The 20,080-nt window shown below is 38.6% G+C and overlaps 1 protein-coding gene and 1 long non-coding RNA gene across 2 annotated transcripts in view; one reads left to right on the top strand and one right to left on the bottom strand.

Moving 5' to 3' along the window:
- MAPK1 (mitogen-activated protein kinase 1) overlaps window positions 1–20,080 on the top strand; it is a 33,202-nt gene that overhangs the window by 2,336 nt on the left and 10,786 nt on the right. The window contains exons 2-4 of the mRNA XM_051634483.1: window positions 12,912–13,094; window positions 14,036–14,225; window positions 19,928–20,044. Of these exons, the coding sequence (XP_051490443.1) occupies window positions 12,912–13,094; window positions 14,036–14,225; window positions 19,928–20,044 (490 nt within the window). The remainder of the gene's footprint in view (window positions 1–12,911; window positions 13,095–14,035; window positions 14,226–19,927; window positions 20,045–20,080) is intronic.
- Window positions 10,851–20,080, bottom strand: part of LOC127391582 (uncharacterized) — a 40,171-nt gene continuing 30,941 nt past the window's right edge. Inside the window, exon 3 of the long non-coding RNA XR_007891077.1 lies at window positions 10,851–10,960. This is a non-coding gene — a long non-coding RNA (uncharacterized LOC127391582). The remainder of the gene's footprint in view (window positions 10,961–20,080) is intronic.

Genomic DNA, 20,080 nt, shown 5'->3' on the forward strand with positions numbered 1-20,080 from the left:
TGTGCTCTTAATTATTGCTCTTCTGCCTTGGATGTGAAATGACAGGGAGCAAAGTCTCAGTTTATATTATATACTTGCTAAGGACAGTGTTGGATACACTTGTAGTTAAATGCCATAGCAACTGTAATGTATTCTAGTGCCTAACATACGAGCTACTATGACTAAATAAGATTGCTTATCAATCAGCAGAGGTATGGGTTATGCAGTTTAATGCTTCATGTTTCTGATCTTGCTTTGATAGCTAATGCAGTGAGGATCTGCAGAAGCTGCTCCCTCGGGGGGCGGGGCAGAGGGCAAGCTGTGAGTGTGCAGATGGAGAGGTTTCCCGCAACTGCAAAATCCATTTACATTTGTGCACCTTAATGAAGGAAAGCAGAGCAGGCTCTGATGGTTTTATTTTAGATGCAAAGGTAATGTGTAAGACTTGAGAGATACACAAGTGCATTGTGCCACAGGGCTTGTAATATGGAAAACAAGTGACTTAACTCTTAAAATCCTCCACTCTTCCTTTTTTTTCCTGGTTCTTATTTTTCTGGATTATTGGATTAGGGAGTTGAAAACAATAACATTCTTTTAATTATATTAATTAAAAGGGTAAATGAAGTATTCTTAGGGTAGTGCTGCTATGGTCAGTCTTCCATTTTGATTTTGCAGCAGAGAGTAATGTTTGAGAAATATTGATCGTTACATAAAATAACAGCACAGGAACCAGGGGAAAATGTTGGCTGAGGCTGTACGTGAGTGTTCTGTCATCTGGGTTTGAAAACCCTTGAAGGCATTTAACTATTTTCCCTCGTGCACTCATTTTTAACATAATCAGGTTTTGAGTAAAAATAAACTTAGCAGAGTGGTATATTTATTGCTATGTAGTGGTTGCATGTTCTCAGCTTCGTAAGCAGAAAAGGCATGTCATCAGGCAAACCCCCGTCTATGTGTTCTCCAGTTAAATGTGGCCAAAAATGTGTCCTTTGATACAGGCCTGCATCTTACTTGGAAATTTTGTTGCTGGGGGTTGAAGTGGTTAATAACTGGATATCCATGTCAGTGTCCCTTTCTAACCTGTTCTTTGTTTCCAGTATTTCTGCATGTGAAATTGGGGGATGACCACAGTGCAAACAAAGTTTTAGCCAAAATCCTCAGCACTTTCTAAGACTGCAGGACATTCATTGGGCAATTTAGTCATACAGTCAAGTGTGTTACTCTAAATTAATTTATCCAAATATATGCAAGTGTTGTGTTTTTGGGTTTGTTTTGTTATTCCTTTTCTTTTGCTTAGAAGTTGTTTTGAGAGGTTTTGGTGTGAAGTTCTATGTGACTTTCCCTTCCTTTCAGTGATATGGGATTATCAACCTCAGAGTCAGCTGGGACTGATTTCAGACTGAGTCTGAAGTTTCAAAACTACCTTTCAGACATAATAAAGTATGAAAGGTTTCTGAGATTGTCTCCTCCTTCTAAATATGTGTGTGTGGAGGATTTTTTTTTCTTCTTCTTTCTGGAAAAAACCCCAACTCAACCTGTTAAGAAGCTGTACTTTAAACACACTGAAACAGTGATAAAAATATGAGTGTGTTGAGCTTTAAATTTCCAGTGTGAATTCTCTTCATCCGGTTGGCCAGCAGTAATTTGTCAAGGTTGATCATTTGACAGTTAAAAACAAGTAATCTTTTTGGAAAGAAATGGTGAATGGCAGTGTGATAGGAATGTTCAGCTTTTGGAAGTCCTTTTTGTGATAAGGCTTATGTGAAGTATCACTGCTGCAAGTAACTGTGTGTAACTTATAAACATGAACACAGTTGGAAGAAAACAATTTTGAAGCTCAACTCTTGCATTTCTTGGCTTGAATTTGACTGTGTTGCTACAAAGACATCTTTGTGCTACTGATGTGCTGTGGAAGTGTGATATGATCGGAGATGTTAAGGTAATCGATAGATGAATGTTAAAGTAACACTGAAAGAATATTTAAACACTTGGCAGCAGTTTTTTCAAAGTTTTGCTCCTTCCTACTGTCTTAAAGAAGGCCCTACTTTTTGAGGATGGATCATTTAAAATGAAGTCTGAAAAGTATGTGCATGAAGAGGTTTGAAACAGAAAAAAGATAATCACAAATAGAATGATCTGCAAGGCATAGATATTCATATTAAAAGATGAAAACAGAAAACTTAATGGGATCTATGGCTGTGTAATATTTTCTTTTGAGACAGTCCAATGTTACATGAAAAGGCAGCATTTTCATCCCTCTGTGAGGCTCAGGTTGGTGATCTGGGGTGGACTCCATAGTTGCAAAGATCAGATACAGCCTGTAATATTTCTTTCCTTCTAACTATTGTATTGATATGGAGACAGTACCCTGTAATGATAGAGCAAGTACAGAGATTCCTGCCATGTTTATATGTGCTTTGAGGTAGCACAGGTTGGGTATGGGTATCAGTACCTGGTAATTAACATGTTTGGGTCTGTGTGATAAGGGGAACAGAGAGCTGATACAAGTTACCCAACCCTAATGGGTTAGTGCAAGGATCAGAACAGAGAATTAGGGGATGTAATTGGTGGCTGGTTACCAGCTTCTTCCCCCTGGGGAGAGGGCTGGGGTAAGCATTTCCCTTCAATCACTCAGACTTCAAGCATTTGCTTAACCTGAGGTGGAAACACGAAAAGAGCCATGAGAGCTGCTTTTCCTGGTGGTCAGTGAGCTGAGCTGCTGGCCTCAGGGACGGGACAGCAGCTACTCGCTCCCCTGCTCCTATCAGAGCTGTCTTTAAAATTTATGGAAGATGAGAGGTGTAGCAACTTTTCCTGTTTGTTGTAAGTAATGGGGTACTAGCTTAGGAGTCAGAGTGTGGCTCAGGGACACTTGCATTTTATAAATAATTACACATTTTCTTAGCATCATCCAGCCCACGGAAACAGAGGTAACTTGAGTTGGTTTTTTAAACATATTTTCTTAAGGAAATAAGGCTTATGTGTTCACAGTGTGTGAATGTTATTGCATCAGTCCATCTCCTGTATCCCTGTGTATGGCTCTTAAACCTGTTGCCTGCCTTCCATCAAATTTGACAGGTGGTAGAGTCTTTATAGATGGAAAGCTTCTGCAAGTTTCTTAAAAATAGGTATTTTTCTCAAGTGAAGAGATGCTATGTGCTACTTCACTGAGGAAGAGGTCAAGTCAGACTCCCCCAGAAAGATATGACAGATGCCCCAGTTTCACAAGTGGATTTATTGGTACTCTTGAGAGCAGAAATTTGTATTTGTAGGACACCAGGCTCTGTTAGTTCAGTGATAAACTTGTTTAGGAGTGGGAATCTCCAGCCCGTAGCAGAATGAATACTTACCAACTGAGTAGGTGTACAGCTCAAGTTGAAAACTAATACTTCGCCAACATAGTAATTTTTAAAATCCTTTTCATGTTGATGCTTTGTCATAGCTTTCAGCTGTGATCTAGAAATTAAATTAACAGATTGATTTGATATTTAATAAAAATATTTTGTTATATCTTTGCTGTGGAATATCTCACAGAATGTCAGTTGAAAGGGAATTCCTGAGGTCATGTAGTCCAACCTCCTACTCAAAGCAGGGCTGATGTCAAAATTAGATCAATTTGCTCAGCTTGTCCACTCAGTATTTCCAAAATCACCAGGGATGGAGATTCCACAACATCTCTGGGCAGCTTCTAGTGTTTAACCAATTGCCCAATGAAACTTCTGCCCTTAAAAATGAGTTTCCTTTGCTGCAACTTGCAGCTGTCACCTCTTGTCCTTTGCACCTCTTACTTCTGAGTTTGGATCCATTTTCTCTATAATCTCCCTTTATGTAATTTAGAACAGCAATTAGATGGTTTCCACCCCCACCTTTTTTCTTTTTCCCTCTCCTAGCCTATACAGACTGTTTCCTTAATTTTTTTCTTCTATGTCATGTCCTTCAGCCCTGTGTGCATCCTAATGTTTTTCTGCTGGACTTGTTCCAATACTGGGAGAAAGAAAAACTGGAGGCAGTATTCCAGATGTGGCCTTGCAACAGTAATCACTTTCCTTCACCCGCTGGCGCTTAATAATGCAGCCCAGTCTGTGGTTAGCTTCCATAGCTGATGGCAGGTGCTACTAATGGATGAAACTGGATGTTCTGATGATCTGGAAAATCCTTCTACTTGCACTTAGTGAGGTATTTTAGGAGCTTTTCAAATAATGCCTGAAGAAAATGCCCAAACCCCACAACATTTTATTAGGTTATGTCAATTGTATTTGGTTTTGATTTCCAAACTGCTCAAATGAAGCATATGGAGCCATAAATGTATTTTACTGTGTAACTTCTATTGTGTTGTAAGGTAAAATGATAGTATATGTGAAATGCAGCAAAGTGTTGCTAGTTTCAGGTGATTTATCTCTTGTCAAATCTAGATTCTGCTGATTGTTAGGTCAGTTATTAGGGAGTTGTTTGCTTGTGGATAGATCTGTTCATGGATCAGAAGGGAGATTATTTTCCTTTGCTTTATTACAACTTCTGGGCATATACAGAAGCTATTCTTAAACTCATCTCTTTGCAAGGTACCTTAAAAGCCAACACACAGCATGTTATTATCAGCTTTGTCCAGGCAGATTGGTGAGATCCAAGTAGGACTAAATGTCACGATCACAGAAAGGGTTACTTGATAAGATACTGGCAAGCCGAGCTTTCTTGTGATCCATCAGCACGCAGTCGCTTGGCTTCTGTTTTAGAGTATTCCTGTCTCCATCCTTTCCACTAGGCTGGAGCTATTGGAGGGGCAGCCTCGTGTCCCCTGCAGAAGGGACACACCCTGGCTGTCACCTCGGAGGTGACAAGGCTTCGGGTGCCTTAGTTGCTTCCATGCGGGCTGAAGGGAAGGCTGCCAGAAACGTTGCTCTGTCTCCTCAGGCCCGCTACCTTCTCAGTGGATTAAATTACAGCAACCTGAATTCTGTAAAGTGAAAAATCTCTTCTCTTGGAATTTCTTATTTTGTATTTTAAGAGAATTTTCATTAAGTACTGAAATGCTCTGTGGTGATTAGAATGCAAATGAGAGTTTTTGTTACATTGTAGAAAGTAATTCGGCTATGTTGTGGGTATGTTTTAAGTACTAGCAACTTGCAATTAGGCTTAGAGTTTATAATATGCAATTACTTCATTTTGCAGTTTTTCTTAAAATTAGCAACTCTCACTGCAGCACCTTGCTTGTTTGGAGGAAATGCAGTTTGCTCCACCAAATATTGCTGATGTGTCCTGAGTAAAACTTGAAGTCATTTGAGCCCCAAAAATCGATACTCCCAAAACTGCTTCAGTCTGGATTTTGCGTACTTTTATTGGGATTTGGATGGTGCAGAGAACCCCAAATGACATTCAGTCTGACTTTTATATTGGATTGTTTTGTAATTGTGAAATGTCTTCCTTTTAGTTACAGTAGCCAATATGCCTCAGTGCTGATACTCTGTCTAAACAAAACACAAAACTGCAAGTATATTGAGGGGCTAGGGTTTACTGTGGGTATGTCTTTTTAAAAAGATGGAAGACATGCCAAAAATGCCTTGTAAGCTGATACTGAAGGGAAGTAACTTCAGATAGTGGCAATATGCACACTCGGGCCTAGTGGTTTTGTTGTTTTATTTTGCAAGTGGAATACTGAACTAACCATGGTAGAGTGGACAGTAGCAATGAGCTTGCTTTCTCTAATGCTTTGTGATAGTATTTTGCACTGATGTTTCTACAGGTTTACAAAAACCTCTGCTTCTGAGTATGCCTGAAGAATTTTTTTCAGTGATTTATTGATTTTCTGTTAGAGTGAAATATCGCGAGCTACCTCTTCTGGAGATTTGTATTGTGTGGAATCAACTAAATAAGATAATTATTGGAAAATATAGTAAATACCTTGCGCTTGTGTTTTTTCCTTTTTCTAAAGCTGATTTTAGGAGGAATAGTTGGAATGTAAGTCAAATTAGAACCCTATTATAGAGTATACCACATTGGGTGATTTGTTAATAGTGGTACCACTTGCAGCTCTCAGGTAGTGCTCTGCCTTCTCTAGAGGAAAGGGGAAATATTTCCTATGTGCATTTGTAGTGTCTGCTTTGATGCTAGGGTGGCAGTGGTGGTTGTTTTTCCTGAAGTAACATCGGTTATTTGACTGACAGTGGTGTTGCTGTCTTGGTGGCTTTTTGTTGTCTCTTGAGAAGCCCTAAGCACAGGAGGAGGAAGTCGGCGCTCCATGTCTTGTGTAGAGGTTTAGCTTTCATGACAATCGGGCCAAGACTCTTAAGCTGTGGTTTGCATGACTGACTTGTGGTGATCTCTGTGCTGCTTCTCAAGGGGCAGCCTTTCCTTCAGCACCTCGGGTTGTATCATGCCTTCCTGTACTCTTTTCCTGGTGCTGAAAACTGTTGGAAAGCTGATATAGCTGAAACGTTACTTCATAAAAATAAGGTAAAAATTTAAGTTAGACAGTTGATGTGACTGATGTAGGACCTTGTTAGTGCTAGTGCTAAATAAGAATATGCAAGTAAACACTTCAGTGTTCCTGCTCTTTAGTCACTTTGACTTGGAGCTGCCTCAGATCTCTGAACTGTCACAAAGAAAGCCACCACTCCAACCAAAAAAGTGAGAAAGGGGCAGAGTTGTCAGGCACAAAAAGGAGAGTGAACCACAACTACTCCTTTTAATTCACTGAGCCCTTAGGTTGCCTCAGATGTTGTTGAGCTCTTACAGTTTTACCCTGATTCCCACAGGAATTGTCTTTACGTTTATACAGAGAAAAGTAAGATAGTGATATTTAATATCATCATACCTTATCAAAATCAATGGGTACTTTTGGAATGAGGGATTTATTTGCAGGTATCCAAAGGGCTTTTAAGCCTAAGAGTGAAGTTTAGCCTAACTGTTAAATTGGGCATAAATGCTATCAAAGGAAATATTGGCAGAAGAGAACCTGTAAACCTCTAAACTGGGGAGGGTAAGTGAGCAGCAGGCAAAATACTAAGATGTAAGAGTTGTCTAATTTCTGAAGACCAACTTGAACTGAAGCAGCATTGTGTAGGCATATATGATGATTTGAAGTCAGTGCTTCACAGCTAAAGGTATAGAAAGAAAAATACATATTAGAAGAGATTGAGAGAAGTGATAGTTTTTGTTGAACAACTAAAATTGATGGAAACACCAGGAAGGTAGTTGACATCCTTAGCCAAACAATACAGAACTTCGGCTGAAACAACTAGTATTTTTATAATACTGGTGTTAAGGTGTAGTTCTAGAATTGCTGCTCTTCATAGTTTTGCTTAGTAGGTGCGAACAAAACACATATCATCTGGTCTGCCACACCCGGGATTATGAATTGACTGAGCTGGCAAAAGTCATTTATTTAACAGACTCCATTTTGCATGACTAGCTATTTGTTTTCAAAATACTAGGAGTGATCTCAGGAATTAAACTATTAAGTCATTATTATGTGCCTAGTGAGTACTTTAGAATTGTAATGCTTTGGGAGGTTCCATCAGATTTAAATTTCAAATTCTGAGAAATAAAATTGTGCCTTTGTAACCTATTAGAATTATTTGAGTCGATAGATGAGAACAAATCTCAGCTTACAAAAGAGCCTTGAGAATTTATGGTGTGAAGGGCTAGAACCTGTAGTAGATCAGAAACTGCCAAGGAGTAAAATCACTTATGAGTAATTATTTCTGTCACAGGAGGAAACAGTTGGCATAATTGTGCCAGAAACCTTTAATATTAGGATTGATTTTGAATGTTATGAGAAAGATGAAAAAGTAGGTGGCAAAGGTGAAGGTTACATTTTGAAGCAGTGAGCTTCAGAGGTTAACTAAAAGCATGACAGAGTAATCTGCACAAATCTGCACCCATGACGCCACCTTTCCCCCACCCCAAAAAATTGTAGCAAATAGTCTGTTATTACTGCTGGCTATTACTACATCACAATACAGTGTTATTTTTCTTACAGTCTTAAAAACAAGTTTAAGTTGTTTGCATTGTAACTTGATAAATGTCAGCATGTTGCAGAAATGTCTGTGATCGAGTTAAATGCAGACTAAATGAAAATATTAAAAATCTTCATAGATCAGCTTGTTTGCTGGGAATTATTTTTGCCTTTCCTCTTCTGGTTGCAAGCAGAATTATTCAATATTTCAGAAAGATTCTTATCCCTGGATATGCCCTCAGAATCTTGTTTCCACAGCAACATAAAGCTACTGATAAAACATCCCTTTTTAACTTAAAATCAGTCTTTTATTCAGAGCTGTAATTAGGATGCTTACTGGTAGCATTAAGTATCTCTATGTGTATGTGTGCAAATGCTGAGAACTGTCTGTGTAACAGCCATAAGGTGAATAATCCTAGAAGTGTTGGAAGAATATTCCGTGATGGGATAAGCCTTCAGGCAGCATGGCAGAGGAGTATGCTGAAGATGGGGGTGCCGACAGAGTAGGCAGTTGTTTTTCAATGGTTATATGAAGAAACAGCCCTCTGTGGGGTGTAACTATTGCCAGAAGCTGGCTCCTTTCCTCCCAGCAGCTGCAGCGTGCTCTCACTTGTTCCAGTTCTGCTCCAAAATGAAACATGTGAAGAATAGAAATGGATGGAAGAACATGCAGCAGCCATTGTGGGTAGAAGGAGCTAAGCTTTGGCACTTGTCCCAATCTGTCTGGTGGAAAACTTTCCTTCCTTGAGAAGGAATTAATGGCAAAGGGACTCCATGTCCGAGGTTCATCTTAGCAATTCATGTGCTGTTTTCTGTAGGCTGCTCAGATACTGTGGGGCACTTTCTGGTCATTGCATTTGGAAGCAGCTCCATCCTGGACTTCATTTTATAAAGGAAGCTGTTCCTGGAGCAGTAGAAAGGATAAAACACTGGCTTTAAAAGTTGTATGGCACAGCTTCTTGGCTTTTAAATGCTCCTTTGTTTATTTTTCAGCTGTGCAAGATGTTTTACTTTGACAAAACCTGATTATGTACTTACAAGATACTTAATATTAGGAGTATTAAACTCTACTGCTAAGGCCCATATTGATATTCACGTGGTATATAAGCTATCTAAATAAAGGTGCCATTGCAGGTTGTCTCAGCATAGTAACCACAGCTTGAAATAGGAATTGTGTTGCATATCTTGGAGTTGGGCAGTTGCAAAATCTGTCCTTAAATATATCACATTACAGATAAATAGCACTTGCAGCTGAATGGTTGCGTCAACTCATGAAAGCTGCACATCATTGGGGTGGAAATAAATCCTTCCTTCTGGAGATTTAAACTGTCAGTAACTAGTTTTGTCTTAATGGGAATAATACTCAGGCTGTTAAAGGAAAAGTTCTGTGTGCAGTCATTGGTACATGTGGTTAATGACTAGAAAATTAAGGCTATAAATTAGCATTTTAAAAGTTGTTAGGATGTGGGCTGTTATTCCCACTTTACAGATTTGTGTATTTTCTGGAAAAAAGTCTAGATGATAGAAGGTTCTTGCTTTTAGAAGGAGTTTTGGTTAATTGCTTCAGTGAAAACATAAGCAGTTGTTGTGAGATTGAGTAGAAGATGAAATTCTGGACATCTAGGTTAGACTGCACACACTGCAGACTAACACTTCCAGAATTCAAATAATCTAAATTTAGGTGATGAGGGTGGTAGAGGGATGGATGTATATGTGGAGCTATTCCTTTCTGGACTGTAGGGGGAGCACAGGCGATTATTAGTTGTAAAATTAGATTTCTAATTCTAGTTAAGGCTAAGCAAGATGAATCCCGTGTTAAGTGACAAGTAAGCTGTTACTAACTGCAGTGAGTTAATGCATCAAGGGTTTGGATTTGCACTTTTTATAGTTGTTTCATTTATGACCACTGCAAGTGGGCACTGTGTGAGCAGCATATTTCTAGAGCAGTGTTCTAGAGAACAGTGGGTACATCTGGTGTTGATGGTGGCTGGATGGAGATTGTTACGGACCTGGAAAGCTTCGGAAAATGGTTCAGTCTGACCTATAAAGGACTCAATTTTGTTAGCTAACAGTGTTTTCCAAGTAGTGAAGGAGATATTGCTGTATGGTTTCATAGGCCAAATGTGTGTCTGATTATAACATAGTGCAGAAGAGATGACAGGACTCTTCAGTTCTACTGAATTTCAGTCTAATATGTAGCTTTATAGTTTTCTACTGCACATGTCAAATTGAGAAAGTACTGGTTTTTAAAGGTCAGAGTTTACTCAAAGCCATATTTGCTTTGAGGGCTGTGACTGAGAGTGTGGCATGGTGTTAACTTCATAATGCAGATTCTCTGTGTACCCATATTATGCACGGCGTTGAAAATATTATGTATAAGCAAGTGTACCTGTATGATTAGCTTCTTGCACATAGGAATTGAGTTAATCTTTCATACATTTAAGCAAGTTACAGAAAAGCTTATGTTTCAGAAGTGTGACAACAGAAATAAATCCAGTGCCCCTTTTAATGTTTCAACAAGGTAGTATTTCAGTTTTGCTCTCCTTAGCTGAGGCTTTGCAGTGGTAACAGCCAGGCATGCCCAGCTACATTAGTGTGGTGGATCTTCTGATACCAACAGAAAAATGACTGATGGCATCTTTACTGCAAATCGTCATCTTTTTTTCCCCACACGGAATCATGTGTTTTATAGTTGAACCATCTGAAAGCAAAATGACCCACCCTTTTTTAAATAACAGCATAAAGCTTTTGCTAAGGACACGATTGAAGAACTTTAAATGAAACAGCTGCCAGAGAGCAACTCTTGGTATGTTTAATTGATAGATTCAAGTTCATTGAATCTGTATGTGGAAAGATGTGTATTTTTTCATCAATAACCAACCTTTGCATGAGAAGCAATAACTTAGAGATTGATCATATATTGTAAGAGATTAGGAGCTTTTATTTAAGCAGCATCAGTTGGTAAGCATTGGCACGTTGCTTGCTCTGTGTGGCTGCTGCTGTCCAGTGCTTTGAAAGGAAGATCCTGCACTGTGGGAGAAAAAAAAAAAAAAAGCTTAAGTCAGTGCAAAGAAGGAGGTAGGAGATTTGTTTGTAACAGTAAAGTGGTCCCTAGGATTCTTTCATTTCTTTCCCAAATACAGATTGCTTATTCTTCAGAATTATTTCTGCTTTTCTGCTTGTGACTTGCCTTACTGGTGTATCATAAACACAGCAGGTGATTTAACTGATTATCTAAGAAAATTGCTGAAGACAAAGTGCTCTTGAGGGCTAAGCCAAGTTCCATTTATGGCACTTCATTATTATCTATTTTGGGACTTATGAACTGCTAATGTGTTATCTATACATATGTAATAGCAACAGCTGTAATGAATACATGCTTAGCATGTGGAATTTCAAAGCACTCTGGAGCATTTGAGTTCAGTGTTTCTGGAGGCAAATAAGTGGTGCAGTCTGTGGTTACAGGCAGGAGCTGCGGACACAGGTCGGGGATTCTGCAGAAAAATCATGCACAAAGGATGTCACTGTGTGCACGAGCTGTGTGGAGATCTTACTGGTGGCACAAATTTGGTGTCGTTTTTATTAGTGAAAGTGAGAAACACTTTTGCATACAGTGGTAACAGCACTGTTTCAATAACACCTTGTTGCACCATAAATCTGCTTAGTGATAGAAGCACCTTGACGTGGCCAGGCATTTTAATTCCTTTTAGGTCTCCTTTCCTAATTGGATTTTCATATTTCGTTTTGCTTTACCTGATCACCAGCTACTGGATATCTCAGCAGAGTAAGGCCAGTTCAGAATGTTTCAAAGAATGTTCTGGGAATCAATTGTAGAAAACTGGTGGAATGTAAAGCCTGTTGGGATGGTATGTTTATTTCTTTATATTAAATAATTGAGACTAACAAAAATGTTTACATATGTTCCTGATTGTTTTTTAATTTCTAAACAATCCAGTAGTGAACAAAATTAATTTGAAAGGGACAAGTATCATATACACACATTTGAATTAGAATTTCTTAAATCACTATATACTTTTAATACAAAGAGAAGTTGTTATAATGAGATACTTTGTCATTCATAAAAGGAAGGCCACAGAAAACAACCTAAAATGTGTAAGGTTTCGTAACATTTTTACTAAATAATAACTTGAATCCAAATTTTAGAAAAATATGTATGTTTTACTGAGATTTTTTACTAGGCTTAGGCTGTGATATTCTCCATAAATGCACAGGCATTGTGAACAGAAATGCTGCTTCATTGATATAGCTAGGAAGGCTGATCTGAGCTTCTGAAATCCTAGTACTGTGAAGGTGTTAGCCTGTGTGTGTGCTGGTCACCCTGTTAGCTCCTGCTGCTGCTTGCTTTTGCTTTTGCTTTGTGTGTAGTCTGATACATTCTTTCTCTTCTCTGCCACCTTTGGAATTGTACTTTGAAAGATGTTTTCACAAATTCTCTATCCCTTTTTTTTTTCTGTCTGTTCCTCATGGAGATGTGTACAGTGTAGCTTAATAGAGGAGTAAAAGGTTGTGGCAGTTGCAGGAGTTAGACATAGAATGTGGAATTATACTGCTTGAAGGGTGATTTCTGAAGGTTTTTCTGTGCCACAAAGTGGATGGTTCAACTGAAGATGAGCTCTTCTCTCAAACTTCTTCATTTGAGCATACAGGAAAGTCTCCAACTTGTTTGTTCTACAGTCAGATAAAGATGGTGAATACTTCTTTTTTTCTTCAGGTGCCGGAGAATCAGCAGACTCTTAAGTCAGCTGGGAAAGCTAATGACTTGTAGATACCCAGATAGGCTGGTGATAGTACACCAGTATTTTGTCTGTTCATCAAACCAAAAGATACATGTCACTGTCAGCTCTCCATTTGTTTGTATAACAAATACACTATCCCTCTTGTCAAATGAATTCACGTTCTTGCTTTCTCGATTGAATGAATTTAATATTCCTTGTAACGAATGTTATTGATTCTCTTGTAGTTCTGCCTATGACAACGTCAACAAAGTTCGAGTTGCTATAAAGAAAATCAGTCCTTTTGAGCATCAGACATATTGCCAGAGAACTCTGAGAGAGATTAAGATCCTACTGCGCTTCAGGCATGAGAATATTATTGGAATAAATGATATTATCAGAGCTCCGACTATTGAGCAAATGAAAGATGTGTATCCTTTCAAAGTTTTAAGTTACTCTGCATAGTTAGTGATGGTTGCTGCCTCCTCTGCTTTGATTAATTCTCTGTTTTAATTGTCTTCCTTACTAAATGTAATAAAAGTTGGCTTCTGTTATTGTACATTGAAAGGGAAGATCATAGTGTTTGATAGGTTTATAGACACGTAGATTTGATATGTTGGTGAATGCTGATTTCGTTTGTTCTTTTGCAGGAAAAGAAAAAACTGTTAATTTATATCTTCCTAGGCAAAGAACTCAACTTTGTAGAGGTTTAGTTTAGTCACTTAATGCTAAAATACTGTTTGCTCTCTATGGAGCTGTTGTGTTAGAGCTATCTGATAGCTTTGAGGAGAAAATGAAAGGGCTGGGCTCTGCTGTAATTGTCAACATTTTTCTTAAAGAATAGACTGGGTACATATTTGGGGAAAAAATAAAAACAAAGCAAAACACACCCTCCAGTTTTGCAGTGCTTCCTGTATATGTGAGAAGTCTCAAAACTGCACATGGACAGGTAAACACGCTTGATTAATAGATACAAATCTGGCCTTTGTATTATACTAATTGTTCTTTCCTGGGAAACTTGGCTTTGTGTAGGTATGACTTCATGTGGATATCTGACATATGAAGTAGTCCCAGCTAAAGAACCCTACCTAAAAGACAAGGCCTGGTTTAGAGTCGGCCAGCTTAATTTAGGATGATTAATTTGGGAGGACCACATCCCGGTGCCTCTTAATTCTGTAAAGGGCTGCATCATGTAGCATGATTGATTCAATTCAAAACTTGTAAAGCAAGAAGCAACTACATAGCTTAATGATTGTCATGAAACAGACAAATAAGAGAGAAAAATTGCTATACAAGTTTCACCTGGGACTGTATGTTGATATCTAACATGATAACACATCAGGTTTGCTGCCTTACATCTGATGCCTTACAGATACATTGTGCAAGACCTTATGGAGACAGATCTTTACAAGCTCTTAAAGACTCAACACCTCAGCAACGACCACATTTGTTATTTCCTTTACCAGATTCTGAGAGGGTTAAAATATATCCATTCAGCCAATGTGCTTCATCGTGACCTCAAACCTTCAAATTTGCTGCTTAACACCACTTGTGATCTCAAGGTTAGTTGAAATTTCTTAGAAATTTTACTCCCATGGTCTTCATAATATAGCCATGAATGTGGTTTTGTTACTGAGGATTAATGTGATTTTTATCCTGGAAAGATTGCCGAAACATTACTGGTTTTGATAAAATAATTATTAAGGTTTGAGTGACTAAGAACTCTCTGTTATGCTGTTTTAATGAGTGCATCACTGTTTCCATCTGGAGGCTGACTGTGAAACAGCCACTTGAAAGCTGGGTGAAAATACTGATCTGAAACAGAGTTGTGTTTACCTAGAAAGTCAACTCAACACTGTGTGTATTGCAAATCTTGGTTTCTCTGTTTAAACTGTTAATTGTTCATTGTTGGAAAAGGACTTCGTATTAGTGGGCAACTCAAATGGGCTGTGAAATTCATTGCTGCTGAACTGCACAGCAATTACTTGGAGAGGGAATGTTCCTAATTTGCATTTCCAGTGATGGGCTCTCTACTAGTTAATGCTACAGAAAGATGATCTTAGAGCTGTTATGATTCTTGGAAACTGTCAGCTCAATTCTTAGTGGCATTCAGTAAAGCAAACCAAGTGTGAAGAATCAAAACAGAAATAGACAATAAAACAGAAAACATGCCATTCATATAACTTCCTGTTGGTTTTGAATCTTTGGTTCTGTATGATCATAGTTATCACACTTCTCCCTATGATACCCATTTAAAATGAGGAAACCACGACTACAAAGTACTCTCCATATCAGGAAGACCTATTTAGCCTGGGTGTCCTCTGCTGGAAGATACTTCTTGAGGAAAAGAGAGAATACAAAGGAATTTGGTAAAATTGTTAGTGCTGTGGGGAGGGTGAGAACAGAGAGAGTTGGTGAACAGTTGTTCACTATCTTTACCTACTAAAAGAGCTGGGGAGGGGGCAGGAAATGAAAGGAGCAGGTGGCAGGTTCAGTGTGAAAGGACATGATAGTTACCTTGCAGCATTGTTAAGCTGTGGAATTTGGTACCACAAAGCCCTATAGGTATTGAAGATAATGTGACTTAAAAAAAACACCAAGCAAGTTTATAAAAGAAAAAACTACCAAATGCTTCCTGTGGTTTGGAGTCCCATAGTGGCAAATCCATGGAAGATGGGAGAGACTAGTACAGAAGCACTGAAGTATGTTCCTTTTTACACTTCATGTACTTGTTGTTGGCCACTGAGGGAGTGAGATTACAGAGCTTACATTACTTTGATCTGATGTAGTACAACTACGTTTGTTGTGTACTGTGTTGCACCTAATTACACTCTTTATAGTAGCTCCAGCTGTCTTATTAAAAAAAAAATTAAAATTACAAAATACCCTCTTCAAAATGTAAACCTCTTGCTGGCTGTACAGGTTTACCACAATTGCAAGAAAAGTCCGTGCTGTTCATATGATGGTCCATCCGGGTCCTGGCTACACGATCAGTTTGCTTTACATTCCCACTGCTACTTGTCAGCTTTTCCTAATGCCCTGTGCTGCTGGACTGGTCACCCCTGACTCTTGCTATGGGATTTCAGCAGCTGTTATTTCATCAGATCCCTTCAAGGCATTAACCCCTTCATGAAAGAAATGCAGTAAAATCTACAATGACTGTGCAATAGAAGCAGGAAAGAACACTTGGAGTGTAGTTCTGCTATCTGCAATTAAAGGCAATAAAATAATTAAAGGTAATGTTTTAACATAAGATGGTCATGAAGAAGGAAGGTAAGCCCAGTGTGTGGCAAAATCATAAAATACCACCTCAGTGAGTTCTGTTCCAATTTCTTAAGATGATTTTAAAAATGGCATGCCAAGGCAGTATGTGCTTCCTAGTACAGAATACAGTAGTATATATGACAGAGCATATAGTTTTTCATAACCTAAAGGGAACTCTGGTATTCTATTAATACCACATCTAAAGTTTAAACAACAGAATTGGAGAGAAAACTAGTACTTAACTAGGCTGTGCCTGATGAATGCTGAACTTGTACTAACTTGTTTCTTTGAGGGCCATTCTGCAAGTCTGTGTATCAGCTGTGTGTGTGTGCATGCTTACAGAGCTGGTTACTGCACACAAACTCAAAACAGCACCCTGTGAAAACAAACAATTTAAAATTACACTTTTTGAAGAAAGTTCATTCATCTTCAGTGGTAATGCTGTCATCTTCTTTCCTTAGTGGTGGTATGAGAGAGCTGTTGATCTCTTCTGGAGTTGAGAGTCCTACAGGTCATAACAAGAGCTCCTTCTTTCTTCTCCCTTAAACATGACTTCGACTTCCGGATCACAGATTCTGTTTCCAGAAAATAACTATGAGTCTCTCTTGACACAATTTGTCTGAGAGCCCAATAGCTTGTCCTAAGCAGCTGAAAGGCTTGGGGCAGAAGTGCAGAACCTAAAGCTGTTTGTTTTCTCAGACTAAAACCTTAAATACGACTTACCACATAGTGAACGAAAGTTTTTGAAAGGATATTTGACTTAACTGCTGTCTCTTGTTATGTATTTCCAGCTAAAGATTAGATTTGAGAGTCCCTGAAAACTACTACCTTGGAATCTCCCTCCGGTGAGAGTCCTGGGTAATAAAGATACTGATCTTCTCTTTTGCAGCCTGGCATGTTTCCCATGAATGAGATTAATGTATCCTGACATGCTAGAGGCTGGAATATACTATAAAATAGTATAATGTGTTTAGAAATATTTTCACGTGCCTTTGTGATTATCTGCATCCAGCAATTTGACCTCTTTTGCATTTTGGTAAATGAAAGAAGTTACATTAAAACTATGATGAGCATGTAAGTTCCCTAGCACAGTGGCATTAATATGTCAGAAAACAAGCTCCAAGTTACTTCAAACAGATTCTCTACCAGTATATATATCAGTGTCTTCAGTGCACCAGTTTACTCTAGCTGAGAAGCTGTTTTTACTTGGTTGGGATATTAACATGCTGTATAAATATTATTTTTAAGTTGTTCTTTTTTATCTATATAGTGAATACTTCCAAGTATTAAACATCCAAGAATTGTTACTTTGATAGGCTTGAAAGGAAGGTGATGAGAGAGGGTTTTTTTTGAGGAAAACTGTAAAGTATTGCTTTTTTCAGGATTTTACTGATTACTCTAGAGACTACTGTTTCACCTACTGTCTCATCATTAACATAAACTTCATGTGAGCCTCTCCTTTTCCTACTAAATGGTCATGTGTACGTGGTCCTCACAAGTCTTCCCATCTGCTTGCTAGCTTGATCCAATGTTAAGCCATCTCTGTTTAAAAACAAAACCAAAACAAACAAGCAGCATATCCGGTAGTGATTACAATTAACATTGTTTTCAAGAAGTGGAAGCTAAATATATAAATAGGGTGCTGATGTTTCATTTATTTACTTAGTAGAAAAGTTATTCCTTCTCTCTTAGTAGCATCTGTGCTATCTCTCCGAGGGATGAAGCACTGACTGACATACCTGTCTTTCATTATGCGGTTTTTTCTCCTCTGCTATGACTTAGACAAAATGCCAAGAAAATCTTGCCTGTCATTATGTTGCTCTCAGAGTTTTTCTTCTTTTGTTTTAACTCTGATTGAGAGGCCTACCACCTTCTGGTGCTTTGACGTTTACGAATTATTTTTTAAACGACATAGTGGATTTTTCTTCCCCCTGAGTGGGATGGTTGCTTTGTTAAATGTGTCCTGTTGCCGCAGGGCAAGAACTGCCTGCCCTCAGCAGGTACAGTCTCTGCTGCCTCCCTTGCACCCGGGACTTGGGACAGAACGCTGTGGCCTCCAGCTTCTCTTTCATTCCGCCCTGCTGAGGCTCCTGGTCAGCTCTGCAGCTGCTGAAAACGCTGCTAAACAGCCAAAAGCCTCTTTTGCAGCTTCAACCTTGATGCCTTTCTCGCTAATGGTGTTTCTTATTTTCTGCTGAACCTGCTTCTGCTCTAGTCAGCAAGGGCTTTTTGTCATTTTAATGCACTCTCTTTGTCATTAATGTTCCCACCTGCGTTTTTCTACTTCAGAGATTCACAGGTGCCTTTAATTCAGTTCTTCTCGCTGTAGACCGGAGAGTGTTTTTTTTTTTTTGTCTTAATAATAAGTCCTAGTGCTTCGCTTTTGTGCAATACTGCAGTTCTACACCTCTCCTTGCCTACTGTCTTATCCAGCTTTTTTTCTGAGGTTAGGAGGAAGAAGTTGCAACCATTTTTTCTGACTGCATAGTTTTCTGAAGTCCATAAATCAGCTGTCCTCTGCAGTTTCTTCACCTCTGTCTTTATGGGCACTCTGCTGATTACTTGTATTTATTCTTTTTATGTAAGCTGCTCACAAGGCAGCTGCTCTGTTTCCATAGCATGGGACGTTTTGTTTGACATGCTTAAAAGGGTTCTTTTTCGTTTTCTTTGCTAAGGATTGAGGGTTTGGGGTGGTTTTTTTTTGTTGTTGTTTTTGTTGTGTGGGGTTTTTTTTTGTTTTGTTTGTTTGTTTGTTTTAGTAAATAGCTAAAGTTGGAGGAATTGTTCCATGCAGCCTGGCTTATGATTACATCATTGCCTCTTCTGTCCCTCTGTTGAACAGTCAGCTGTTGAGCCTTGTCTTTCAGATGGAGCTTTTAGTCAGCTGAATCCCTTCTTTCTTAACTGATCTATCAGTTCATAGACTGTCTCTCCAGGAAAAGGAAGGATTGTGCATTTTTGGTAGCATTATCCATTACAGTCTTTATTGATTGCAACATATTATCAGCCTGCATTTTTAATATAATTGGTGTACACAATTAGCTATCAAAGAGTAAACTATTCTAAAGCATATGCATCAGAGGAGCCTCCTGTTTGCTACTCCTACATCTGATGCCTTGTTTTGCTGAGAATACATATTCTTTCATTCAAATAGGCTTTGTGTGGAAATTGATCATAAACTGGTATTTGGCGGTAGCAAAAGCATATGAATGTCTAATGTGTCACTCAACACTTGCCATTTGCCTTTTGGAAGGCAAGAAAGGAAATGCTGCTGTATTCTAAAACAATGTATTGACTTTTTTAGTTTTCTTGGTTTCTCTCTGGAGAGAGGATACGAAGTGGCTCTGAAAGCCATGGAGCCTCCTACCCGGAGTATAGATAGAGCTGCTCTTGCCTTTTTACTGAACTTACTAGTCTAGATCAGAGTTAATTTTTCTTTTCATGGTTAGATAAAATGCTTTTCTTGATACAGGGCTGAGAAATGTTATCTTGGTTTTTTTTAAGCTCATGCTTCCTCCAGAAGCGGACAGTCTCTCCAGTCTCCCATTGTCTCATGATTGGATAGGATGTTTCTCATGCAAAGATGCAGTTATGCTGGTAGCTTTTGTAAAAAGGGGTATTGAACTTTGCTACAAATATGTTGAGAGGTAATTTTGTTTTCTGGAAATCCAAATATCTGGTAAATTTCTAGTGCCAGGTTGGAGCAGTATATCTTGCCACCTATCTGACAGAGAAGGTGTTAAGTGAAACACAAATTGTGTACCAGAAACATTTTTTTTTCCCCAAACCACTTACTCTTCCTGGCCCTTGCATGGCCTTACTGGATACTCTTTGTACTTAATCTAAAATGTTTTTCTTCATCTTCGTGCAATAATTTGTTTCTAAAAATGTAGATTACCATCCCTGTATTTGTAGGTGTTACCTCATGTGCTGGAGTATTGGGAACTGTATGTCTAATGTCTAATATGCTTTGGTTTTTTTTAAATTTCTTTAAAACCAGATTTGTGACTTTGGACTGGCACGTGTTGCAGATCCAGATCATGATCACACAGGATTCTTGACAGAATATGTGGCCACACGTTGGTACCGGGCTCCTGAAATCATGCTGAATTCTAAGGTAAGACCCACAGTGCTCTGAACCTGCTGCTGAGGG

Source organism: Apus apus, chromosome 16, assembly GCF_020740795.1.
Source record: "Apus apus isolate bApuApu2 chromosome 16, bApuApu2.pri.cur, whole genome shotgun sequence".
Classification (NCBI taxonomy): domain Eukaryota; kingdom Metazoa; phylum Chordata; class Aves; order Apodiformes; family Apodidae; genus Apus; species Apus apus.